Source organism: Sebastes umbrosus, chromosome 11 (genome assembly GCF_015220745.1).
Source record: "Sebastes umbrosus isolate fSebUmb1 chromosome 11, fSebUmb1.pri, whole genome shotgun sequence".
Classification (NCBI taxonomy): Eukaryota; Metazoa; Chordata; class Actinopteri; order Perciformes; family Sebastidae; genus Sebastes; species Sebastes umbrosus.
This window is the reverse complement of record NC_051279.1, coordinates 24956547-24978311: the sequence shown is the minus strand read 5'-3', so window position 1 is coordinate 24978311 and position 21765 is coordinate 24956547. Positions and strand designations below refer to the sequence as shown.

The 21765-nt window shown below is 39.8% G+C and overlaps 1 protein-coding gene across 1 annotated transcript; it reads right to left on the bottom strand.

Annotated features, from left to right (window-relative positions):
* Positions 1-4019: 4019 nt before the first annotated feature.
* On the bottom strand, positions 4020-21680 carry plekho1b (pleckstrin homology domain containing, family O member 1b). Its single transcript, XM_037783633.1, has 6 exons — positions 21371-21680; positions 17143-17289; positions 12336-12476; positions 10145-10249; positions 8618-8716; positions 4020-7048 (listed from the first exon to the last, which is right to left on the bottom strand). Exons 1-6 carry the CDS (start codon positions 21395-21397, stop codon positions 6371-6373), a joined length of 1197 nt encoding a protein of 398 aa, XP_037639561.1. The 5' UTR covers positions 21398-21680; the 3' UTR covers positions 4020-6370.
* Between the last annotated feature and the right edge of the window lie 85 nt (positions 21681-21765).

The window sequence follows — 21765 nt, the reverse complement described above, 5'->3', positions numbered from 1 at the left end:
CGTTTCCTCCAAACATTTATTACTATTATCGAGAGATTAATCTGCCACTTATTGATTCTGATAGTCGCTTATTTAATCTAGATTCCGTTAATCGATACATTATAAAATGTTTAAAGTAACAGTTAAACATGTCCAATCTGATGTCTTCAGATTTGTTTTGTTCGACCAAAAATCTAAAACTCAGAGAACAGAAAAGCAAGTTTATACTCGATAATTGGCTTAAACATGAAGTTTATTTATTATTAATAATAAATACTTAAATAAAAAGTTAATCTCATTTGAACTCGGTTTGTGACTTTTGGAGTTTTACTTGATTCTGTTGGTTGAAAATAAAAATCCGAATGTGAAAGAATAAATAAATTTAAGTTTTAATTACAGAGAAAACAAAGAAAGAACATTTACTAATTTTTTAATGTTGATCTGCTGTTTATTATCCGTGTGTAATAAATGTTTTCACCACATGGTGGCTCTGCAGATCAACTCAACACAAACTCAATAGATTTTAACTTTACTTTTATTTCTACTAGAATCTTTTCATACATTTTCTTTGTCATTTAACGTTTTAGCTGCTTTTATATTTTTATTTGAAATAATTTAAGCATTTAAATGTTTTTAACACTTTACTTATTTCATCTCTAGCTTTTCTTTTGTCAATAAATGAAATGTTCAGCTGTAATATAAATATTTATACATAATATAAATATTTATATTACAGCACGATATATATTGTTTCAGTTTGATGTGATGATGAGCTGCTTCCTCACTGTCAGCTGCTGACATGACCCCTGACGATGTTGTCACACTCAACTGGCTGCACTACAGGTCAGAGGTCATGTGATGTCATCGTGTGACATGTTGCTAGCTACATTAATGTCAAAGTTGTCAGACGATCAGTAATCAATACGTTCGGATATCAGTTTGTGTCTGGATCCCACAGACACACACACACACACACCTCCCCAACGTGTGTGTGTGTGTGTGTGTGTGTGTGTGTGTGTGTGTGTGTGTGTGTGTGTGTGTGTGTGTGTGTGTGTGTGTGTGTGTGTGTGTGTGTGTGTGTGTGTGTGTGTGTGTGTGTGTGTGTGTGTGTGTGTGTGTGTCTGTGTGTGTGTGTGTGTGTGTCTGTGTCTGTGTCTGTGTCTGTGTCTGTGTCTGTGTCTGTGTGTCTGTGTCTGTGTCTGTGTGTCTGTGTCTGTGTCTGTGTGTGAGATCCTCTGAAGCTTCCTGTTCTCCTTATATGGAAGTTCAGAAATGTGGTGGGCTGAGCTGAAGCATATATATATATTATATTTATGTTTGTGTGTGTATATATATATGTAAATACAGTATATACATGGGTTGTATATGTATATTTGTGTATATATATAAATAATATATATATATACATACAGACTTAATTTGTAGTTTCTCATTTTTTCCTCCTTCAGTTCATTTTTATCCAACGTTGAATTTTGTTTTGTATTTTTAAGATTTCCTATACATTTTTTATTTGTGTTTATATTGTTTGTGTTTATATTGTTTTTAATTTGATTTATTTTTATATTATTGAAATTTAAATTATTTCAGACCTTAAATTATTACAGAAATAATTTTTCATAAAATAAAATGCGGCTAAACTGTAGAAAACAACAGTGATGTTCTACAGACTGATTATTGATCATTTATTCATCATTTATTATCATTTATTACTCTAACATTTTTTTTTCTACTGTAGTTAAGGCAGTCCACACACACACACACACACACCCATACACACATACACACAGAAGCAGGTCAGTCAATAAGACAGTCAATGAGATTACATCACACCCTGTGTATGGGAGATGGAGTGTGGTTTCCATGGCGCCCTGTGAACGCTGTACTGTGCATGACGTATTGAAAGAGACTGTGACGTCGTCTGGAGCTGTGGGGTCTGACACACACGCAGTGGAACTGGAGCTGTGCTGCTATTGGCTGGATTTTGGCGAGTGCAGATCAGATTTTACTGCTCATGTGTTGGACCCCAAAGATATGACGCCATGATGATGCCATGATGACGCGTGACCTCTCTTCACCCTCCTTGGTTGTGTACCTGCTGACTCAGCTGACAGGAAGTGTTTAAATGATTAAAACTAAGTTTTTGTGTCTTCGACAGAAACGATCCATCGCTTCAGTTGTTTTTGATGTTATGATCATCTGTAGGTATCTGTCGTCCCGTCTGCAGCGTCTGGATGTTTCTGTCGGATGTTGAGTGTGAATGTTCAGTTTAACTCAACGTTTACTGACTAATGTGTTCTGGAGCTTTCAGAAGCATCACACAGTCTTCTTCAGTGATGGAGCTACTTCCTGTTCATCACACATGAGGAAGACCATGTTGAAAGTACTGGAATAACATAGTAAGTGGACCTTAAATTCATGTGTGTGTGTGTATTTAAATAGTTTTGCTCTAATTTGTTTGGATCAGTAGAGACTTCACCTGACAAACAAATTAGAGAAACGCGGTCGCTGATTCTCTGAAGCTCCGCCCCTCTGAAGCTCCGCCCCCTACACACCTGTACTCACTCTACGTCTTTTGGCTGCTCCGTCGCCATGGTAACGTGTTAAATGTAAAGCAGAGAGTTTGCATCATGTTTGCATGCGAAGTCTCGCCGTGACCTGATGAAAAGTTCAATTGTTCTTAAAACACTGAATCCTTCCTCCTGTTCACACTGGACATCAGCTTTAAAGGGATAGTTCAGATAGTTCAGGAGGTGCTTCTCCATAGTCAGTGTTGTTGGTCTACCGCTGCATCCATTGGTTAGTTTGTTTGTGTTATTTATGTTTTAAAGGGTTAGTGTCGTTTCACCAAAGTCACACAATAACACAAACTAACTACCCGATCAATGCAGCAGTAGACCAGCTCCCGTGTTCTGAGAGGGAAAATGAATGTTTTTGTGAATGGAGTTTGGTGTGATATAACGGCTAAAGTTCCCGTCAGAAAGGGCTGTCTGACAGCGAGGTAAAGAGGTGAAAATATTCGGTAACACTTTATAATAACCATTTATAAATTGATAGTTAATTAAACTTAGTTAAAGGGACTGTTTGTAACTTTTTACAGGTATAAATCTACCGGATCCCATGAGCGCTCGCATATGCGCGCTCGCATATGCGCGCTCGCGTGTGGCCGGAGTCTCTCCTCCTCTGCCTGCTTGCCTTCACTCACACACATCGCGCGCGCTCTCGCTGTCTCGCTCTCTCGCTCCACCTCTACTAGACGTGAACGCGCACTCACTCCACACTGCAGAAGAGTTAGTTTAGCTCTGAGAATATCTAGTGAATGTACAGTGGACGTTTGTGCAGAAATAACTGCTGCAGCTCCTCCAGACCAACAGAGGTTTTCCGTGTCTTGTGAAGTGACGGGGCTCCTCAGAGAGAAACGTTATCGTCTCCGACCGGGAGCCGGTGTCTCCCTGCGGGCGCAGTCGGGAGGCGATAACGTTTCTCTTCCTGGAAAAACCAACACTAGGATCAGCATTGATTCATGGAGAGACCTTCGTCTGGTCAGCTAACATTACTGCCAAGCAGGTGAAATATAGAGTGATATTGTGGTTTTAGCTGACGTGTGTCGCCGTTCATGTCTATTTAGAGCAAGCAAGCGCGAGCCCGACGCTGACTTTCGTTGATTTAACGGCCACAGGTGTCGCTGTTAACAAGCATTTCTGATTCTTACAAACAGTCCCTTTAATAGTTATTTTACTGTTAACACACCATGAAATGATAATTAATAATGTTTAATAATTATTAGTAATGCTGTAATTTTTCTTAGGGAACCAATGGAGCTGAGAGACAGACAGGAAATCAGACAGAGTTGAGAGACGAACTAACTGATCCTTTAAAACACAGGTGAGTATTTTCCGTCTGCAGGTGTGAACTGAAGGTGTTGTTCAGGACAGCTGGTCGCCTAGCAACACCAACACACACACACACACACACACGGTGTCAGAGGTCTAATTAAAGCCGGCAGGATTCCTCGTTAACAGTTTATTGAGACGACACTGATCCAGGTTCAGTTTGCAGGTTTTATTTTTAGCACATGAACTGATCAGGACTCACAGCGTCACATCACTACAGGACTACATCTCCCATCATCCCCTCTGGCTTTAAGGCTACAGCAGCGGCTCAGTGCCACAGAAACAAACAGACGATGGAGACGGGAAGTAAACAGATCAGTGAAAACAGGATGATTTCTAGATTTTACCTGAACTATTAATTATGGAAGCCCACAGGGGAATTTATTAAAATGATAATGTAAATGTGAAAATGTAATTCCATAATAGATTTATAATTGTCCACATATGTCTGTGTTATTTGAGTAAAATATAAAATGAAAATGCAATAATCTAAATTTCATTTAACTCGTATGGGCGTTCTGTGACCATACAGTATATAAGCAATATAACCTGATTTTCCATTTATACAAGCATCATTAAGTCACAGTTTAAATTCAGATGGGGTTTTCGAACCATTTGAAAATGAAAACATTTATGTGAAGTTTCATTTTCAGAAACGTAACCTGCTCAAACTTTGTGTTTACATTCAGAGTTTCTCATCACTGAACTCTAACAAACCCGCCGGATGTATTTTCTTCCACATACAACATTTGCATAGCTGATTTTTGAAAATACTATTTTCTTCACAAAACGAGGCTGAACTAGAGGTCAGAGGTCAGAGGTCAGACCCTCGACAGGTTGGATCATGTTGTACATCAGTGATGAAAACACAGTGATATTTAACCTCCTCCAATTTACAGACTTCCAAAATGTTGGAATATTCCTTTATTGTCTGTGTTTTCTTTGTGAATCTGTGGTTAAATCTCTGAATCCAGATGAAGATTTTAAATGATTTGTTTTGTGTCTTTGGTGTGACGTCACTTTGTTATTGCTTCCATCAACACAAACAACAGAAACCAACTTCAGGAGGTTTTAATGTCTCTTTTCAGTGTTTCATTGTTCTTCTCAACGGATCAGGACTTTAGGACGCTGATTTCCACCACCAGAAGAAAAATACAGATGAAATGATGAAAATAAAATGGTAAGTAAAATATGACTTTGAGGTATTACCTAAATGTTTAAATGGGAATAACAGGAGGCTTTCCCGTTTTTTCCCATTTTGCTGACATTGTTTTGTAATTTTGACGAGTAGTTTTATATTTTATTATATCTATGTTATTATATTCAACAAACTGTACTAAAAAGACATATTATCTGTTAATGGTCCAACAACTTTACCTGAGCTGTGACCTTTCTACCCAATCCCTGGATGAAAACCTGAAGACACTGGTTCTGAGTCCAAATGGAAGAGGAAGAGCACTCAGTAGGTTTTAAAGGTACTATATGTTACTTTTATAAAATCCTTGTTATTAATCACACCGGTGGCCGTTAAGCACTCAGTAGTCACTCCGTCGGGGCGAGCGATCATCCTGGGCATCGGCCAAAACAGTGACATGATGTTACATTACAATCATATATCACCGTTACTATCTGTTATGTCTAATCTCAATGATGCTAACTAACTCGCCATTTGCAAATGACTTCATCAGATAGAGTTACCAAGCAAAACCGTCCCGAGTCCTTTACATAGAAATCAGTCCGCAGGCTGTTAAAGACAACCGAGAAAGTCGTGGAAGGTCTCAGTTTTTAAACTACAATCTGTTCAAACAATGGCAACACAAGCAATTAATGCATGTAAATTATTCCATATAGTACCTTTAAGGTCTCAGTCTGTAGTTTGTACGACGTATAACAACCAGGAATGAATCCTGAAGCTGACTGGACCTCCTCCACCTTTGACCTCTGACCTCCACAGCATTCATACAGTATTTACTCTGCATTTGTACCGTCAGCTGCATAAAACTTCATCTACTTTAGATTTCTCTAAAGACATAACAACACATCTCCAACATGTTGAATATTCATAAAGCCAAATAAAAAGGATCCAAAGTGATGGTTTTTCTCATCTTGGCACATTTTCTTTCACTTTGACGAGAAGTTTTCCTTAAAGGTTCCTCAAGTGTTTGTGCAACCGAAAACAGACGTCTAGAGATTATAAAAGTATTTAAGGAAACTTCCAAAGGACACGTTAAGTTAAATTTATGCTACAAAGCGAGGAAGATATTTAGTGGAGAGGCATTGAGCAGCTGAGCGCTGAGCGGTATCGTCGGGTCCTGGTCCTGGTCCTGGTCCCTCCTGACTGCTGGGAATCTGATTTATTCCAAATAATTTAAAAGTGGTTGATCGTGTTCTCAGCAGCTTCATCTGAAGTCCAACCAGCAGAAGCAGCGTTCAGCGTTGGCGCTACCTGGACTGAACCAGTATGAACCGGTTTGTACCAGAAGGAGTCAGAACCACGCGGCTCACATTGGGCTCTTGCGGTCTGGGTTCAGTTTGGTGCTGTTAGAGGGGGTGACGGGGGAGGAGGAGTCCAGTTGTTGGTACAACGCTCTCAGCTCCTTCACCTCCTCCAGCACATCCCGGGCCTGGCTCCACGCCACCGCCGCCTCCTTCAGGAGTCTCTCAGCTTCAGTCGACTCCTTCCCCTTCATCTTCCCCTCAGCCTCCCCTCGCGCCTCCGTCAGCAGCCGCTCCGTCTTCTCCAGCTTCTGGCTGATCAGTTCCTGCAGCTGGCTGATGGGCACCGTGGTGCGGGTCGGCGTTGAGGCCGGTGAACGGGTCGCCACCGTCTTGTTCTTAGCAGATTTAGTCTCTGAGTGCGTCAGGATCTCGTCCATGGAGGCACAGCGGTTTTTCTCTGCCGTCGTCAGGCTTTTTCCAGGCTGGGGGGTTTGGGAGGTCTTCTCCCACGCCACCTCCACCTGACGGGGAAGACTCTGGGATTTCCCAGAAGCCTCGACGGTCCTGGCAGAGAGAGCGCCGTCGGTTTTGGACCTGGGACAGTCCGGGCTGAGGTGGGACATAGATTTGTCCAAATCGACCTTGAACCTGTCACAGCCGTTGGCGCCATGAGAAGACGAAGCGTCCTCCTCCTGGATCAGATCCAGAGTCAGCATCCCGTCTGAGGAGGAGGTGGAGGCCTGACGGACAGAGAGGACGCGGGTCAGTCCACCGCTACCAAAACATTCATTCATATAAACTAGAGCTGTCAATTGATTAAAATATTTAATCAGGATTAATCTCATATTTTTTTTATCTGTTCAAAATGTACCTTAAAGGGAGATTTCTCAATTATTTAATACTCTTATCAATATGGGAGTGGGCAAATATGCTGCTCTACGAAAATATATGTATATATTTATTATTGTAAATCAATTAACAACACTTTTCGAACATTTTTCAGATTTTTTTTCAGGCTTTTTTAAACTATTTGTCTTGACTTCTTTTCGAGCATTTTTTTCAGACTTTTCTCAAACTTTTTCTTTTTTACTTTTTTCAGACTTTTTCCTTCAAACATTTTTCGAACATTTTTTAGACTTTAGTTCGGACTTTTTTCAGATTCCTTTTTTCAGACTTTTTTGTCGAACATTTTGCAGACTTGTTTTTTGAACATTTTATTTCAGACTTTTTATTTGGACCTTTTTTTCAGACTTTATTTGGGCTTTTTTCCAACTTTTGTTTTCGAACATTTTTTGGAACATTTTTCAGAATTTTTTTAGAACATTTTTTGGACATTTTTCAGACTTTGTTTTTTAGACTTCTACAGACTTTTTGTTGGACTTTTTTTTCAAACATTTTCTGGCTTTTTTAAAAAACATTTTTCAGACTTTTTTTTCAGACTGTTTTCCCGAACATTTTTCAGACTTTTTTGCGGACATTTTTTTCAAAAGATTTTCAGACTTTTTTTTTAGGTTATTTAACCTCCTTCATGACAATCTAGTATGACATCGTTGGTACCAATGGATTCATTTGGTTTTATAGGTTCATATGATACCAGTATCTTCACTCTAGCTTTAAAACTGAGCCTCTGCAACCTAAAAATCCTGAGTTGCGTTAATGTGTTAAATAAATTAGTGGCGTTAAAACAAACTTATGCTAACACGTTATTATTACGTTAATGTTGACAGCCCTAATAAAAACCTTCACATATCTAGAATCACACTCTGTCCCTCCAGTTTTTACTACCTGAAACAATCTCAACTCAAGGTCCACTTACTTGCTTTGCTTGTTCTTGAGCTTTTGACCGTATCACACAGTCTTCATCAGCAGATTCAGTTTGCTTATAGATGTTCAAAAACTTTCCATAATTTGGAGCAACTCATCCAGGTTGTCTTTAAAGGACCGGGAGGACTGTGTGATAAGGTCAAAAGCTCCAGAACAAGTAATGAAGTGGACGAGATTGTTTCAAAGGTCGAACTGAACCAGAGGTCCTAAATGTATAACATTTCATTTCTGCTGATGAAGACCATGTGATTCAATCAAAAGGTCCAGAACAAGCCAGTAAGTGGATATAGACAGATATCCTGTTCTCATCCTGACTGCTCCTTTTGTTCTCATTAATATCTGGACATTTTATTCTCATAATGTTTCGACACATTTGCAAATATCTCAGATGAAATCCTGGACATTTTGTGTTTCAGGGTTTGTGATAGAGGAGGGAAGAGGTGACGATGGAGGAAGAGGAGGTGATGAAGGAGGATCAGACTGACCACAGCCAGCAGGTGACCTCTGGTCGGCAGGCGTCGGTTGTGAGGAATCCTCACTCGATCTCGAGTCATATGAGACAGCTGAGAGTCTTCGACTGTCACCTGGAAACAACACAAGCAGAACTTCAGGTAAAAGGTAGTTTATATTTTTATAAAGCAAAAATATATTCAGTCTAAAGCTGGGTGATCACACTTTACCATTCTAGAAATGTTGTTGTACGAGTAGATCGGTTGTGATGTAAAGCTAAAGCTCACGATTTATGTGCTCACACTGTACGGTTAGGACTCATTCCTGTTGCGCTCTATAGGCTTCCACTATGTGATTCTGTCTGCCACCGGGTGCGATCTCCCGGGGAAATATATATGTATATATATATATATATATACACATACTGTTATTTCAGATCTATTTCAAGACTTTTCCAGGAAACTGTGGATGAAAAACGCCACAACAACAATATGACATGGATGTGGTTCATTGAGGCGTTCCTTCAGACTGGAACACAGTGTATGTGATAGAGAGAGTATTGATCAGAGTATTGATCAGAGTATTGACTGGTGGAAAAGGCGAAGGTTGTGGACTGAACGTTGACAGCAGCTCCGACACACTTCCTGTTACTGTCGGTGATGAACACTGAAATAAACACGATGAACATCAGTTACAGGAAGTCCTGCTTCCTAAAATCATACATGTCAAATATAAATCAGCTCAGCGCCGCTCTGAACCAGAGCTGAAGGTATTTAAACACAACAGGAAGTCAGTTATTGTAGTTTGTCTGCAGGTGGAGCTGATCAAGATTTAAAACACACAAAACTATCCGCCCTCCTCGCCTTTATCACTCAATATCATGATATCATTCAGTGTGACTTAGACCAAACAGACTAGAAGCAAAGAGACGAAACTCTGGTGCCTTTTTGACAACAGCCGCTAGATGGTACTGCGGTAGCACTGCCGCCATTTTGGACTGAAAACACCAATGAGCCTGTAACCATGGATGTAAAAAGAGACGTCTGTAAATCCAGAGTTATTTTCCTCGCCATAATGAACGTGCATCAGACCCACGGGACTGCACCGCCCTGCAACGCTCATATGACATATCCGGTTCTGCTAGCTTCCTGCTAGCTGTATGTGGCTGTAATAATGGATCTATTGGCTGTAATTCATCACTTTTATCATTTTCTAATACACCCATGGGCTGTATGCTGTAAACCTGTACCGTGGTGGATGTATTAACGTCTCTGTTCCCAAACAACCGGCTATCGGCCAGTAGCTAGTAGTGCTAGTAGCATGAATAGCAACAGAATTTAATGGAGTTGTAGGCTACTACAACAATAAAAGTGGTAACTTCCTTCTACCTCCACATAGACTCAAATGAAGCAAATATATTGATTCTGGCATTAAAAAATCTATTTCAAAATTGTAAAAAAATAAAAATAAAATTGTGATACATAGGTGAATCTACTTTTTTCCCGCCCCTCGTCGTTAATGACGAACAGAGACGATAACGGACTCTGTGTTTCTCTCCGTACCTCATCCAGGATTCTGTTTTTGGCTCGTGTGATGGCGGCGTTCAGGACGTTGATCCAGGACTCTTTCTCCTCCGGACTAACCGCCAGGAAGACCAGGTTAGGAACCTACAAACAACACAAAGTCCACATGCAGCGTTAGACCCTGTTTACATCTGGGTTTAAAACGTGTCTCGAGTGATCAGATCACAAGTGGTCATTGGAGACAGAAGAGTATCGAAGCAAAGAGGCGAAACTCTGTTTTTTTAATTTATTTTATACATATTTTATCATTTTTAATATTCCATTTTTTAGTAGTAGATAGATAATCACCTGATATATTTCAATTAACTCTTCATTTTAAACTCACGTTTTATGATGAACTGAGTCAGATGTCAGACTTGTTTTGAAAACTACAAACTAAAATCTGACTTTGACACATTTCAAATGTGCTGATGACGACTGAAGAGACAAAAGAAGATGAAAGCTGTGTGATAAAGTATTAAATAGTTTACCTGAAGAGTATCCAAGCAAAGAGACGAAACTCTGGTCTTTTTTTGACAACAGCTGCTGCCGCCACTTTAGACTGAAAATGCTTGTTATATTTATAATATATTATAGTTCAACACAGGACATTTCAATAGAATAGAAATAATCTAGTTTTACTTTTGTACGGCACTTTGTAGGCGGATGATTTACCGGTGTCCAGCAGTCACTTAGTCCAAAATGGTGGACACGTAGCTCTGCTGCTGGGCGCTGATGTTGCAATGGAACGAACAATTGACTTTCACTTCTTATTAATATACGTTCTTCAGCACTATTAGCTGCTAGCCGTCGCCATGTTGAGGCAACAATATATACGATCTGAATTTGAAATTTAGCAGCTTTAATGTTTATAAAGCTGATTGTTATTAATGTCAGAAAATACACTGAGGAAATGATGACATCACACATGAGAACACTGGATGACCAATCACAGCACAGAACACACACACACACACACTTGGCCATCTGGTGATGTGTCTCCCACTGAGGCTTCAATGTGTGTGTGTGTGTGTGTGTGTGTGTGTGTAATAGAAGCTGCCACCTGTCTGCAGGACACATGATCCCTCCCCAGGGCATTCTGGGTATTTGTGGGATGGCCTGCAGATATGTGTGTGTGTGTGTGTGTGTGTGTGTGTGTGTGTGTATTACTCATGTTGTGGGGACATAAACCTGTTAACACAGTCACATTGTGGGGACTCGCCTTCCTTTTGGGGACAAAATGCACGTCGCCATCATAACGTAAATCATTTCATGTTAGAGTGAAGACTAACTAACGACAGAAAAAGTAGTTATGTTTATTATTATGGGAGTCCGACCCACATTCAGAAGGAAAGAACCAAAATCAGAAACCAGGGGTGAGGTAGAGGTCAGGGTTAGGGCCTAATAAACCTAGTTGGGCGTAAAATAAAGACAAAATCTTAGGTTTAGGATATGAGAAACCTAACAGGACATAGAAAAAAGGGTCTTATTTTCGATGTTTCTGTTCTGTCAGTTGGTTGTTCTCTGTCATTGTTGATATTTGTCTGGTTACATATATTATGTGTCCATATCTACTGTTGAACGTTTTTTGTCGTTGTTGTTGTTTGTTTGTTTATATGTCGTTAAGGTAGTCGGCTTATTCAACCTGCTATTTTCTGTTTATTTATTTATTTTTTTGTTGGTATTATCACTTTTCTTTTCCTTCTTTGGCTATTAATTTGAAAAACAATGAAAACAAAGTAAATTTAGTCCTCCAAAGAGGGGGGTGGTGGCGGGCCCTAAAAATGTTGTTATTATTAATATTAATAAAAAAATTAATAGTTAGGTTAACGGTAAGAAAAACTTGGGAGGGCATCTAAAACATTAGAATTAGGAATAAAAAAGTTTTGTGTGTGCAGAAGCTCCACCTGTTTACAGTCACTGAGTCTGTTTATATTCACACTTTGAGTAGAAAGTGATCTAAATATATAAAGTGTTTCCTGTCTGAGGATGTGCTACTGTATACTATACTATAATACTACTAATATACTGATATTCACTCAACAGGAGAGGATGAAACACAACTTCATTCAGGTTTTATTTTCATCATTTTATCAAAATTTAGTAAAAATTTGAGCTGAATTTGGAAACTTGATCGTTTTAATAGATTCAGTTTATTCTCACAGACAGACAGACAGACAGACAGGTGTACCGTGTTGCCCGGCGTGCTGCAGCGTTGCAGTCTGAACTTGCTGTGGTTCTTTTTGCTGCGACTCTTGTTCTTCCTGATCTCCTCACAGCGCTCGTAGTCCGACAGATCCAACACCTCGTCAGCCCGGCCCAGCTCCTTCACCTGTAGACACACACAGGTAGCACAGACTGATACTAAGCTAACACACCCTGACTACCTGAGCAGGTAGTGAACAGAGTACCTGAGCAGAGGCCTGTACTACGCTAACTCTAACAAACAAGATCCCGCTAAACGGTCCTACGACGCTGGTTATCAACTCGGTAAATCAACCCACGGTTTCTGTCTGGCTGTGAGCGCGTTCACATGAACGAGGCTGTGTTTGCAGTATATGACCAATGACAGACATGGACAAGTCCACAGACTTGCAGACAGACAGACAAAGTGGCATATTTTACAGAGAGTAAACTATATTAGACAAATACGAAGAAATTAATCACAAAATCCAGGCTAATAGTAACACAGTTGAAGCTGCCAAATGCAGGAAGGACAGCTGGCAAAAGAAAAAACTCCAGATGTGTGAATGAGTAAATTAACAGACTTATTAATTTAACGGAATACTCAAAAGTCAGATATAGTTGTCTAGATATAAATAGCTTTCTAATGTATCATGGATGACTGGATTACACCTAATCATGTCCAGTAATAATACTGCAGCGTGTATGACTATTTGAACCTTCCCCCCTCTCAGGCGTTGTGAAACGGACTCAAGAGGAAGTTCAAAAATAAGAATGAGAATATAATTCAAAGCGGTAAACACCCAATGCATACAGCCAGCTGTCCTTCCTGCATTTGTCAGTTAAATTGTGTCGTTTTTAGTCTGGATTTTGACTTAAACTTCTTCATATGTGTGTAATATTAACATACAATCACTGCACTGAGCTCTGATTGGTCAGTAGGCGGTGCTTTTATACGAGTTGATCTCTTATCTGGAACATAACCAGCTCCAGAGCAGGTTAGCTGTTCAGCATAAGTTACCATGGAGATCTACCCCGGTAAGAAGTGATCCACCTTCGTAGGACGGAAAACCCAGAGTTAACCCTGAAGTTACCTCGATAACGCAAAATCCTGCTTCGTAGTACAGGCCTCTGGTAGTGAACAGAGTACCTGAACATTGTTATTTATACACTGTTATTATTATTGTTATTATTATTATTAACAATAATAATAGGAGCTGCTGCTACAGGTAGCTGTGTAACACACACACACAAACACACACAGCAGGTGTTAGCATGTCTCCTGCGGCACCTCAGTGGTTTCTGCAGGTAACCTTCAGCTCATTTATCTCCATGGAAACAGCATCCATTATTAAGCAGATTTAAACTGAGACTTCCTGGGAGAGAGGCCACGCCCACCACACACACACACACACACACACACACACACACACACACACACACACACAGCTAGCAGCTAACTAAAGCTAACAGAGAGCCTCAGTGGTTGTGGCGACGGGTATGAATACTGCTCTGTGTGTGTGTGTGTGTGTGTGTGTGTGTGTGTGTGTGTGTGTGTGTATGTGTGTAATATAACAACTCTTGATGCTGACATCACTCTGCCTGCATCATCAGTCAAATAATCAATGATCAATATTCAGTGGAGCTGCTTACATAACCAAGTAGCCTCCTGTCAGTGACCTCTGACCTTTTGACTCGCTGTGAGAGAAACATGTTATGTAAGTAAGGGATAATGTACAGCTAGCTGGTCATTCACAACAACAACCCGCTAGCTGTACATTATCCCGCTTATTACACAGCTACTTACTGAAGAAATCAATAATTTGACACGAAAATGGTCCTCCAGAGTCCGACATCAAAACTGCGCCCATAGCAACGGTCTGTTATACGTAGCAACAGTCTGCTATACGTAACAACGGTCTGCTATACGTAGCAACGGTCTGCTACACGTAGCAACGGTCTGTTATACACATAAACGGTCTGTTATACCTAGCAATGGTCTGTTATACACAGCAATGGTCTGTTATACACAGAAACGGTCTGTTATACCTAGCAATGGTCTGTTATACATAGCAACGGTCTGTTATAAAGGAATAACAGACCCACAAAAGCCGTGATTGACCAATCAGAATCGAGTATTCAACAAAGCCATGAAATAAACATGTTTAACTACTTCCTGTCTCACCTGACAGCATGTTTAACTTAAAATGTGTTTTAATGCAAATAAGTTCTCATTAAATGTTTTTAGGATGACGTCATAATAACTCAGGTAAAGTGTAGTAAACACCTGTGACACGGCTTATATTAATCCATAGACCTGCAACCATTCATCCATTACGTTTCTTACTCGTTCTTCTTCCTGAGTCGACCCCTAATCTACAACTATTTTGATATTTGAATAATTGTTTCAGTAATTTAAAATTTGAGGATTTACAGCTGTTTCTATCAGATAGTACTGTTGGTCGGACACAATGACCTAATTAAAGACGCCACTTTGGGCTTTAAGGAAGGTTGTGATTTGACCTTCGGTTGTTTCGTAAACTAAACAATTTACTGATCACTAAACTAGTAAACTCGTCTCAATGAATCATTACCAGTTTATTAATTTGTTGATGGAAAATAAACAGAAATACAACTGCTGCTGACACCCTGAAGAAGAAGAGACGCCAGAAATCAGCTCTCACAGGAAGTTTTATTTTTGTTAAATCTAAAGCAGATGTGGTCAGTGTGTTTGTGTGTGTGTGTGTGTGTGTGTGTGTGTGTGTGTGTGTGTGTGTGTGTGTGTGTGTGTGTGTGTGTGTGTGTGTGTGTGTGTGTGTGTGTGTGTGTGTGTGTTTGTGTGTGTGTGTGTGTGTGTGGTTTCTCTGGTATCACACAGGGTTTCTATTCCTGGTGAGACAGGAAGTGGAGCTGGTGACAGCTTCTCATGAACCACAGAAGAAGAACAGAGTCTGAAACTAGTCGACCCATACAGAGACAGACAGACATCCTAATATGGTTGTGAGAAGGTTTTCATGACACTTTGATGTACGATGTGACAGTTAATCATGTGACAGCTGATGTCAGAGAGGAACTGATGAACTTCCATAAAACTCTGAACTCTTTGGTTTCCTGCAGCTGACGTGAAGATTTGAGATAAAAACGACCTAAAGAACAGCTCTCGCTCTGTTAGCATAGCTTAGCACAAAGACTGGAAGCAGGGGGAAACTGCTAGCATAGCCTAGCACTAGCTAAGCTGATACTAAAGGTTTCAACATTATATTCAAGAGTGAATAAATATTCTATTAGGACTTTTTGTAAATAATGAAGGTTCTAACAGGACGTTCTGCAGCAGATAAAGGTTCTAACAGGAAGTTGTGCGGCAGGTAAAGGTTCAAACAGGACGTTGTGCAGCAGGTAAAGGTTCTAACAGGATGTTGTGCAGCAGGTAAAGGTTCTAACAGGACATTGTGCAGCAGGTAAAGGTTCTAACAGGACGTTGTGCAGCAGATAAAGGTTCTAACAGGACGTTGTGCAGCAGATAAAGGTTCTAACAAGACGTTCTGCAGCAGATAGAGGTTCTAAAAGGACGTTCTGCAGCAGATAAAGGTTCTTACAGGATGTTGTGCAGCCGATAGAGGTTCTAACAGGACGTTGTGCAGCAGATAAAGGTTCTAACAGGACGTTCTGCAGCAGATAAAGGTTCTAACAGGACGTTGTGCAGCAGATAAAGGTTCTGCAGCAGATAAAGGTTCTAACAGGACATTGTGCAGCAGATAAAGGTTCTAACAGGACGTTCTGCAACAGATAGAGGTTCTAACAGGACGTTCTGCAGCAGATAAAGGTTCTAACAGGACGTTGTGCAGCAGATAGAGGTTCTAACAGGATGTTGTGCAGCAGATAAAGGTTCTAACAGGACATTGTGCAGCCGATAGAGGTTCTAACAGGACGTTGTGCAGCAGATAGAGGTTATAACAGGACGTTCTGCAGCAGGTAGAGGTTCTAACAGGATGTTTTGCAGCAGATAGAGGTTCTAACAGGACGTTTTGCAGCAGATAGAGGTTCTAACAGGACGTTGTGCAGCAGATAGAGGTTCTAACAGGATGTTGTGCAGCAGATAAAGGTTCTAACAGGACATTGTGCAGCCGATAGAGGTTCTAACAGGACGTTGTGCAGCAGATAGAGGTTATAACAGGACGTTCTGCAGCAGGTAGAGGTTCTAACAGGACGTTTTGCAGCAGATAGAGGTTGTAACAGGACGTTTTGCAGCAGATAGAGGTTCTAACAGGACGTTGTGCAGCAGATAGAGGTTCTGTGAGGATGTTCCACCCTATGTGTGGTGCTGCAGTGAAACCGGAGCTCTCTGTGTGTCTGCAGCTCAGACTGAAACTCGACTCCGGCAGAACTACGCTGTAGAAAGTGCAGGAGAAACTTTCTGTTTCCAAGTCAGAACCAAAACAACAACAGAATACTGAATATGTTTGTTATTGATGAATCTATAGATTCTGTTATTACTGGATTCCTTGTTTCACACCAGATGTCTCTTCAGTTCTCAGAGTCAAACTTTAAACAAAAAGAGATTCAGAGGGATGTCTAAATGTTAAATCATTGGTAAAATAAAAAGCTGCACTGTCCCTTTAAATGTTACAGTTAACGAGTTGTGATGACATCACAGAGGAAGACCCCACCACTCTGCCATCCGTCTCCAAGACAACGCCATCTTTCTCTCATCAGCTCCGACACCTCGTCACAAGGTGATAATTAAAGGCCTCAACGTCTCCGCTGATCAGTTCCAATAATTAATCTATAATCAATTAGTCTCCCCTCTGACTCACCTCTTTCTCACAGATGAACAGCTGATCTCCCCTCAGAACCACAAACCGGTTCTTCCAGATCTCTCTGAAGATCCCCTTCCCGCAGAACTTCCGGATCCAGCCGACCTTATCGGGCTGAGCGAGCTGCGGCGCCGAGTCCTGCGGACCCTGAACAGGAAACAGGAAACAGGAAGCTGTCAGAGGAGCATCATCAGAGCAGGTGAACTATTTAATACTTTATCACACAGCTTAATTTTTTCTGTCTCTTCAGTCGTCGTCAATACATTTAAAATGTGTCAAAGTCAGATTTTAGTTTGTAGTTTTCACTAAAATACATAAAAAAGCTGAATTTTATTACTGAAGAGAAAACAAGTTTGACGTCTGATTCAGTTCATCATACAACCTGACTTTAAAATGAAGAGTTAATTAAAATTCATCAGGTCATTATATATCTATGACACGTCTCTTCAACATTGCGTGGAAGTCGGTGACAGTGCCTAAGGAGTGGCAGACCAGGGTGGTGGTTCCCCTGTTCAAAAAGGGGGACCAGAGAGTGTGTGCAAATTACAGGGGTATCACACTACTCAGCCTCCCTGGTAAAGTCTACTTCAAGGTGCTGGAAAGGAGGGTTCGGCTGAAAGTCTGACCTCGGATCGAAGAGGAACAATGCAGATTCCGTCCTCGCCGTGGAAGAACGGACCAGCTCTTCACTCTCGCAAAGATCCTGGAGGGGGCCTGGGAGTATGCCTATCCAGTCTACATGTGTTTTGTGGACTTGGAGAAGGCGTATGACCGGGTCCCCCAGGAGATACTGTGGGGGGTGCTGCGGGAGTATGGGGTGAGGGGGGTACTTTTCAGGGCCATCCAATCTCTGTACGCCCAAAGCGAGAGCTGTGTTCGGGTTCTCGGCAATAAGTCGGACTCGTTTCCGGTGGAGGTTGGTCTCCGCAAGGGCTGCGCTTTGTCACCAATCCTGTTTGTGATATTCATGGACAAGATATCGAGGCGCAGTCAGGGGGAGGTGGGTTTGCAGTTCGGTGTGCTGAGGATCTCATCGCTGCTTTTTGCAGATGATGTGGTCCTGTTGGCATCATCGGTCTGCAACCTCTAGCACTCACTGGATCGGTTCGCAGCCGAGTGTGAAGCAGCCGAGATAAGGATCAGTACCTCTACATCTGAGGCCATGGTTCTCAGCAGGAAACCGATGGATTGCCTACTCCGGGTAGGGAATGAGTCCTTACCCCAAGTGAAGGAGTTCAAGTACCTCGGGGTCTTGTTCGCGAGTGAGGGGACTATGGAACGTGAGATTGGCCGGAGAATCGGAGCAGCAGGGGGTGGTATTGCATTCGCTTTACCGCACCGTTGTGACGAAAAGAGAGCTGAGCCGGAAAGCAAAGCTCTCGATCTACCGGTCAATCTTCGTTCCTACTCTCACCTTTGGGCATGAGGGCTGGGTCATGACCGAAAGAACTAGATGGCGGGTACAAGCAGCCGAAATGGGTTTCCTCAGGAGGGTGGCTTGCGTCTCCCTTAGAGATAGGGTGAGAAGCTCAGTCATCCGTGAGTTCTCTATAAAGTTTTAATTAATTGACATTTTATTATTTTATTCATCATTAGTTTTTACCAAATTCCACTAAAAAAAGCTGACTTTTATTACTGAAGAGAAAACAAGTCTGATGTCCGTGTTGCTGCTCAGTTCATGAAGAGTTAATTAAAATTCATCAACTACTCCAAAAATGAAAAATGAAAATGATAAAATGTGTATAAAATATATAAATATATGTATTTATATATAAAACATATATAGCTTATATATAAAGTTTTATAACTTAATCTTAGTAAAACTTAATAATATATACTAAAATATACTGTAAGTATATATAAGTATTCTGTAAATAATTAAAAATATGAAATACTGCTATTAAAATCCTCCGAAACTTCTCTAAAAAGTTTTAATTGAAAATGTATTATTTTATTCATCATTTATTGCACAGTTGGACTCATTATTTCTGCTCTTGTATATTTGCACAAATTGCGTATATGAATTGTAATTTACATGATGTTTATTTCAAATGACCTGAAACATGTGAATCCTTCCTCGGCGGCTCAATAAAGTCTGAACAAACTGTTCAGTTTTATTCTACATGGAGGTTGTTAAAGCATTTTGTTTGGGTGTTAAACTGACGTCCTGCAGGCTGAATGTTCCTTGTGTGATTTCTGATGTTTTCTGACTGTTGTTGTGAGTTGAAGTGAATAATAAAAGGCTGCAGCTCCTCATTCACCCTCTTCTTTTGTTATTAAGATTCAGTCACATTCTGCAGCCACAGCGTCTCCGACCACCTGAAGAAACTTTTATACCAGTGAACTACACGGAAAAACTACAATACAATCAGGCCTGCTTCCTCCTCGTTGACCAATCGGTCGTTTTGGTTTCAGTCCTCTAAGATTTCTTTAGTTGATTAGACGTTTTTAATGCATTTCTAATAGTGAATGAATCTTTTATTTCTAAGAAACCTTTGAGCACATCTCTGGTAAACACCAGATTTAAAGTGGAGCTTTCTTTGTGGAGAAACTCAGTTTCACAGAATAAACCAACTAATCGATCAGTCGACTAAATCATATGAGTGTTAGTCGACTAAGAATTACTTTGGTGGAAGACAGAACTAATGACTACACAGCTGTTCTTCCTGAGTGTGCAACGCTGAGGAGAGAAAACTCAGCTTATTGTTCTTTAATCATATATTTTTATCTTAAAATTTTTTTTTTACTGCATTTTATTCATCTTAACTTCTTTAAAATGTTTTTATATAGTTTGATATCAGAACAGAAACTATGATGGCATCCAAATAGTTCAGATAATAGCCAGACCTTACTATAATATAATATTTATATAATATAATAACAATTATACTATAATAAAAATAAAGATAATAGTAAACAGAAAAGGTAAGTCAAGACATAAAGGAAATAGAAAATGGGTAAATAGGACAGGAAAAGAAAAATATATAAATAAAAACAAAATGTAATAATAAAATAATAATAATAATAATCATAATATATTTATAATAAATAAAAAGAAAATGTAAATAAATAAAATATTACTACCAATAATGATAATTTGTATATATAATAAATAAATAGAAAATGTAAATAAATAAAATACTACTACTTATAATGATTTTTATTCATATATATAATAAATAAAAAGATCAAACGAAAATGTAAATAAATAAATATATATAATATACTACTGCTAATAATGATTAATAATGATAATTTGTATATATATATACATATAGTAAATACAAATATAAAACGAAAATGTTAATAAATAAATATATATAATATATAGTATACTACTATTAATAATGATTAATAATTATATATTTTATATATATAAAATGAATAAATAAATAAAAAGAAAATGTAAATAAATAAATATATATAATATATTTCTGCTTATAATGATTAATAATGATAATTTATATGTATATGTATTTATAGTAAATAAAATATAAAACGAAAATGTAAATAAATAAATATATATGATATATAATATACTAATAATAATAATGATTAATAATGATATTTTATATATATATATATAATTAATAAATAAATAAATAAAAAATGTAAATAAATAAAATAATAATAATAAAAATTATTATTAATATATATATATATATATATATATATATATATATATATATATATATATATAATAAATAAATAAATAAAAAGCTACTCAGAGATGCTGTTTCTAACATACATGATTGTATTTGAAACCTGTGTAGGTAAAGCTCCAGATGAGCAGATGATTGATATGGTAGAGTACTGATCATCGGGGTGAACCAGAGTTTAACTGGAGAGTGAGTGTCGGTGTTATATAAGAGAGTTCTCCTCCGGTTGACGGATGAAACCGGAGCTGATCAACACATTAACGTCACACCGCTCAACGTTTTCCTCTTTAACTGTCACAACTATTAAAGTTTCTCTCCGGATCTGAAACACAACATGTTTTAAATCCGTTTTGAGTTTTTATTTTTCATCTTTAAAACTGTTTCAACACCAACAGCGCTCTTATTCTGAAACCGGAAGTGTAGTTTTAAAGCAGCTAGCAAAGGGGCCGTTGTCGCCTTCAAAATAAAGGCTTAAAACTAATCCTGGAGGCTTTTGTTCCTCGAGCTCCGGTTTAACGGGATAAAACGGACCGTCACGAGCCGCCGGTGTGGGTTCCGTTAACACTCACCCGTTTACCGGAGTTGTTCTTCTTCATGCTGTTGGCTGTCAGGCTGCCGGTACTTCACCCACTTTCACGGTAACTCCGTTATGTGCCACAAAGAGCAGCGGGAGAAGAGGAGAGAAGAACCGTTAAGAGCCGTTAAAGTCCCGCAGGAGGACCGGAGGACCGGAGCCTCCGCCTCAGCCGCGCCGCGCCGCTCCTCAGCTGCTGGTCCTCGGACTGACTCTGCTCGTCACCCCGCTGCTCAGTGCTGCTGCCGCCGGGCTCCGCTGCGTTGTGACCGGCCAGGAGCCGCTCTGAGAGTCGGTGTCCGGTTACTCCTCCTCCTCCTCCTCCTCCTCCTCCACCACCGGACTCCCTGCTGGCTCAGCGGCTCCTCGGTAGCCCCACAGCGACCCCTA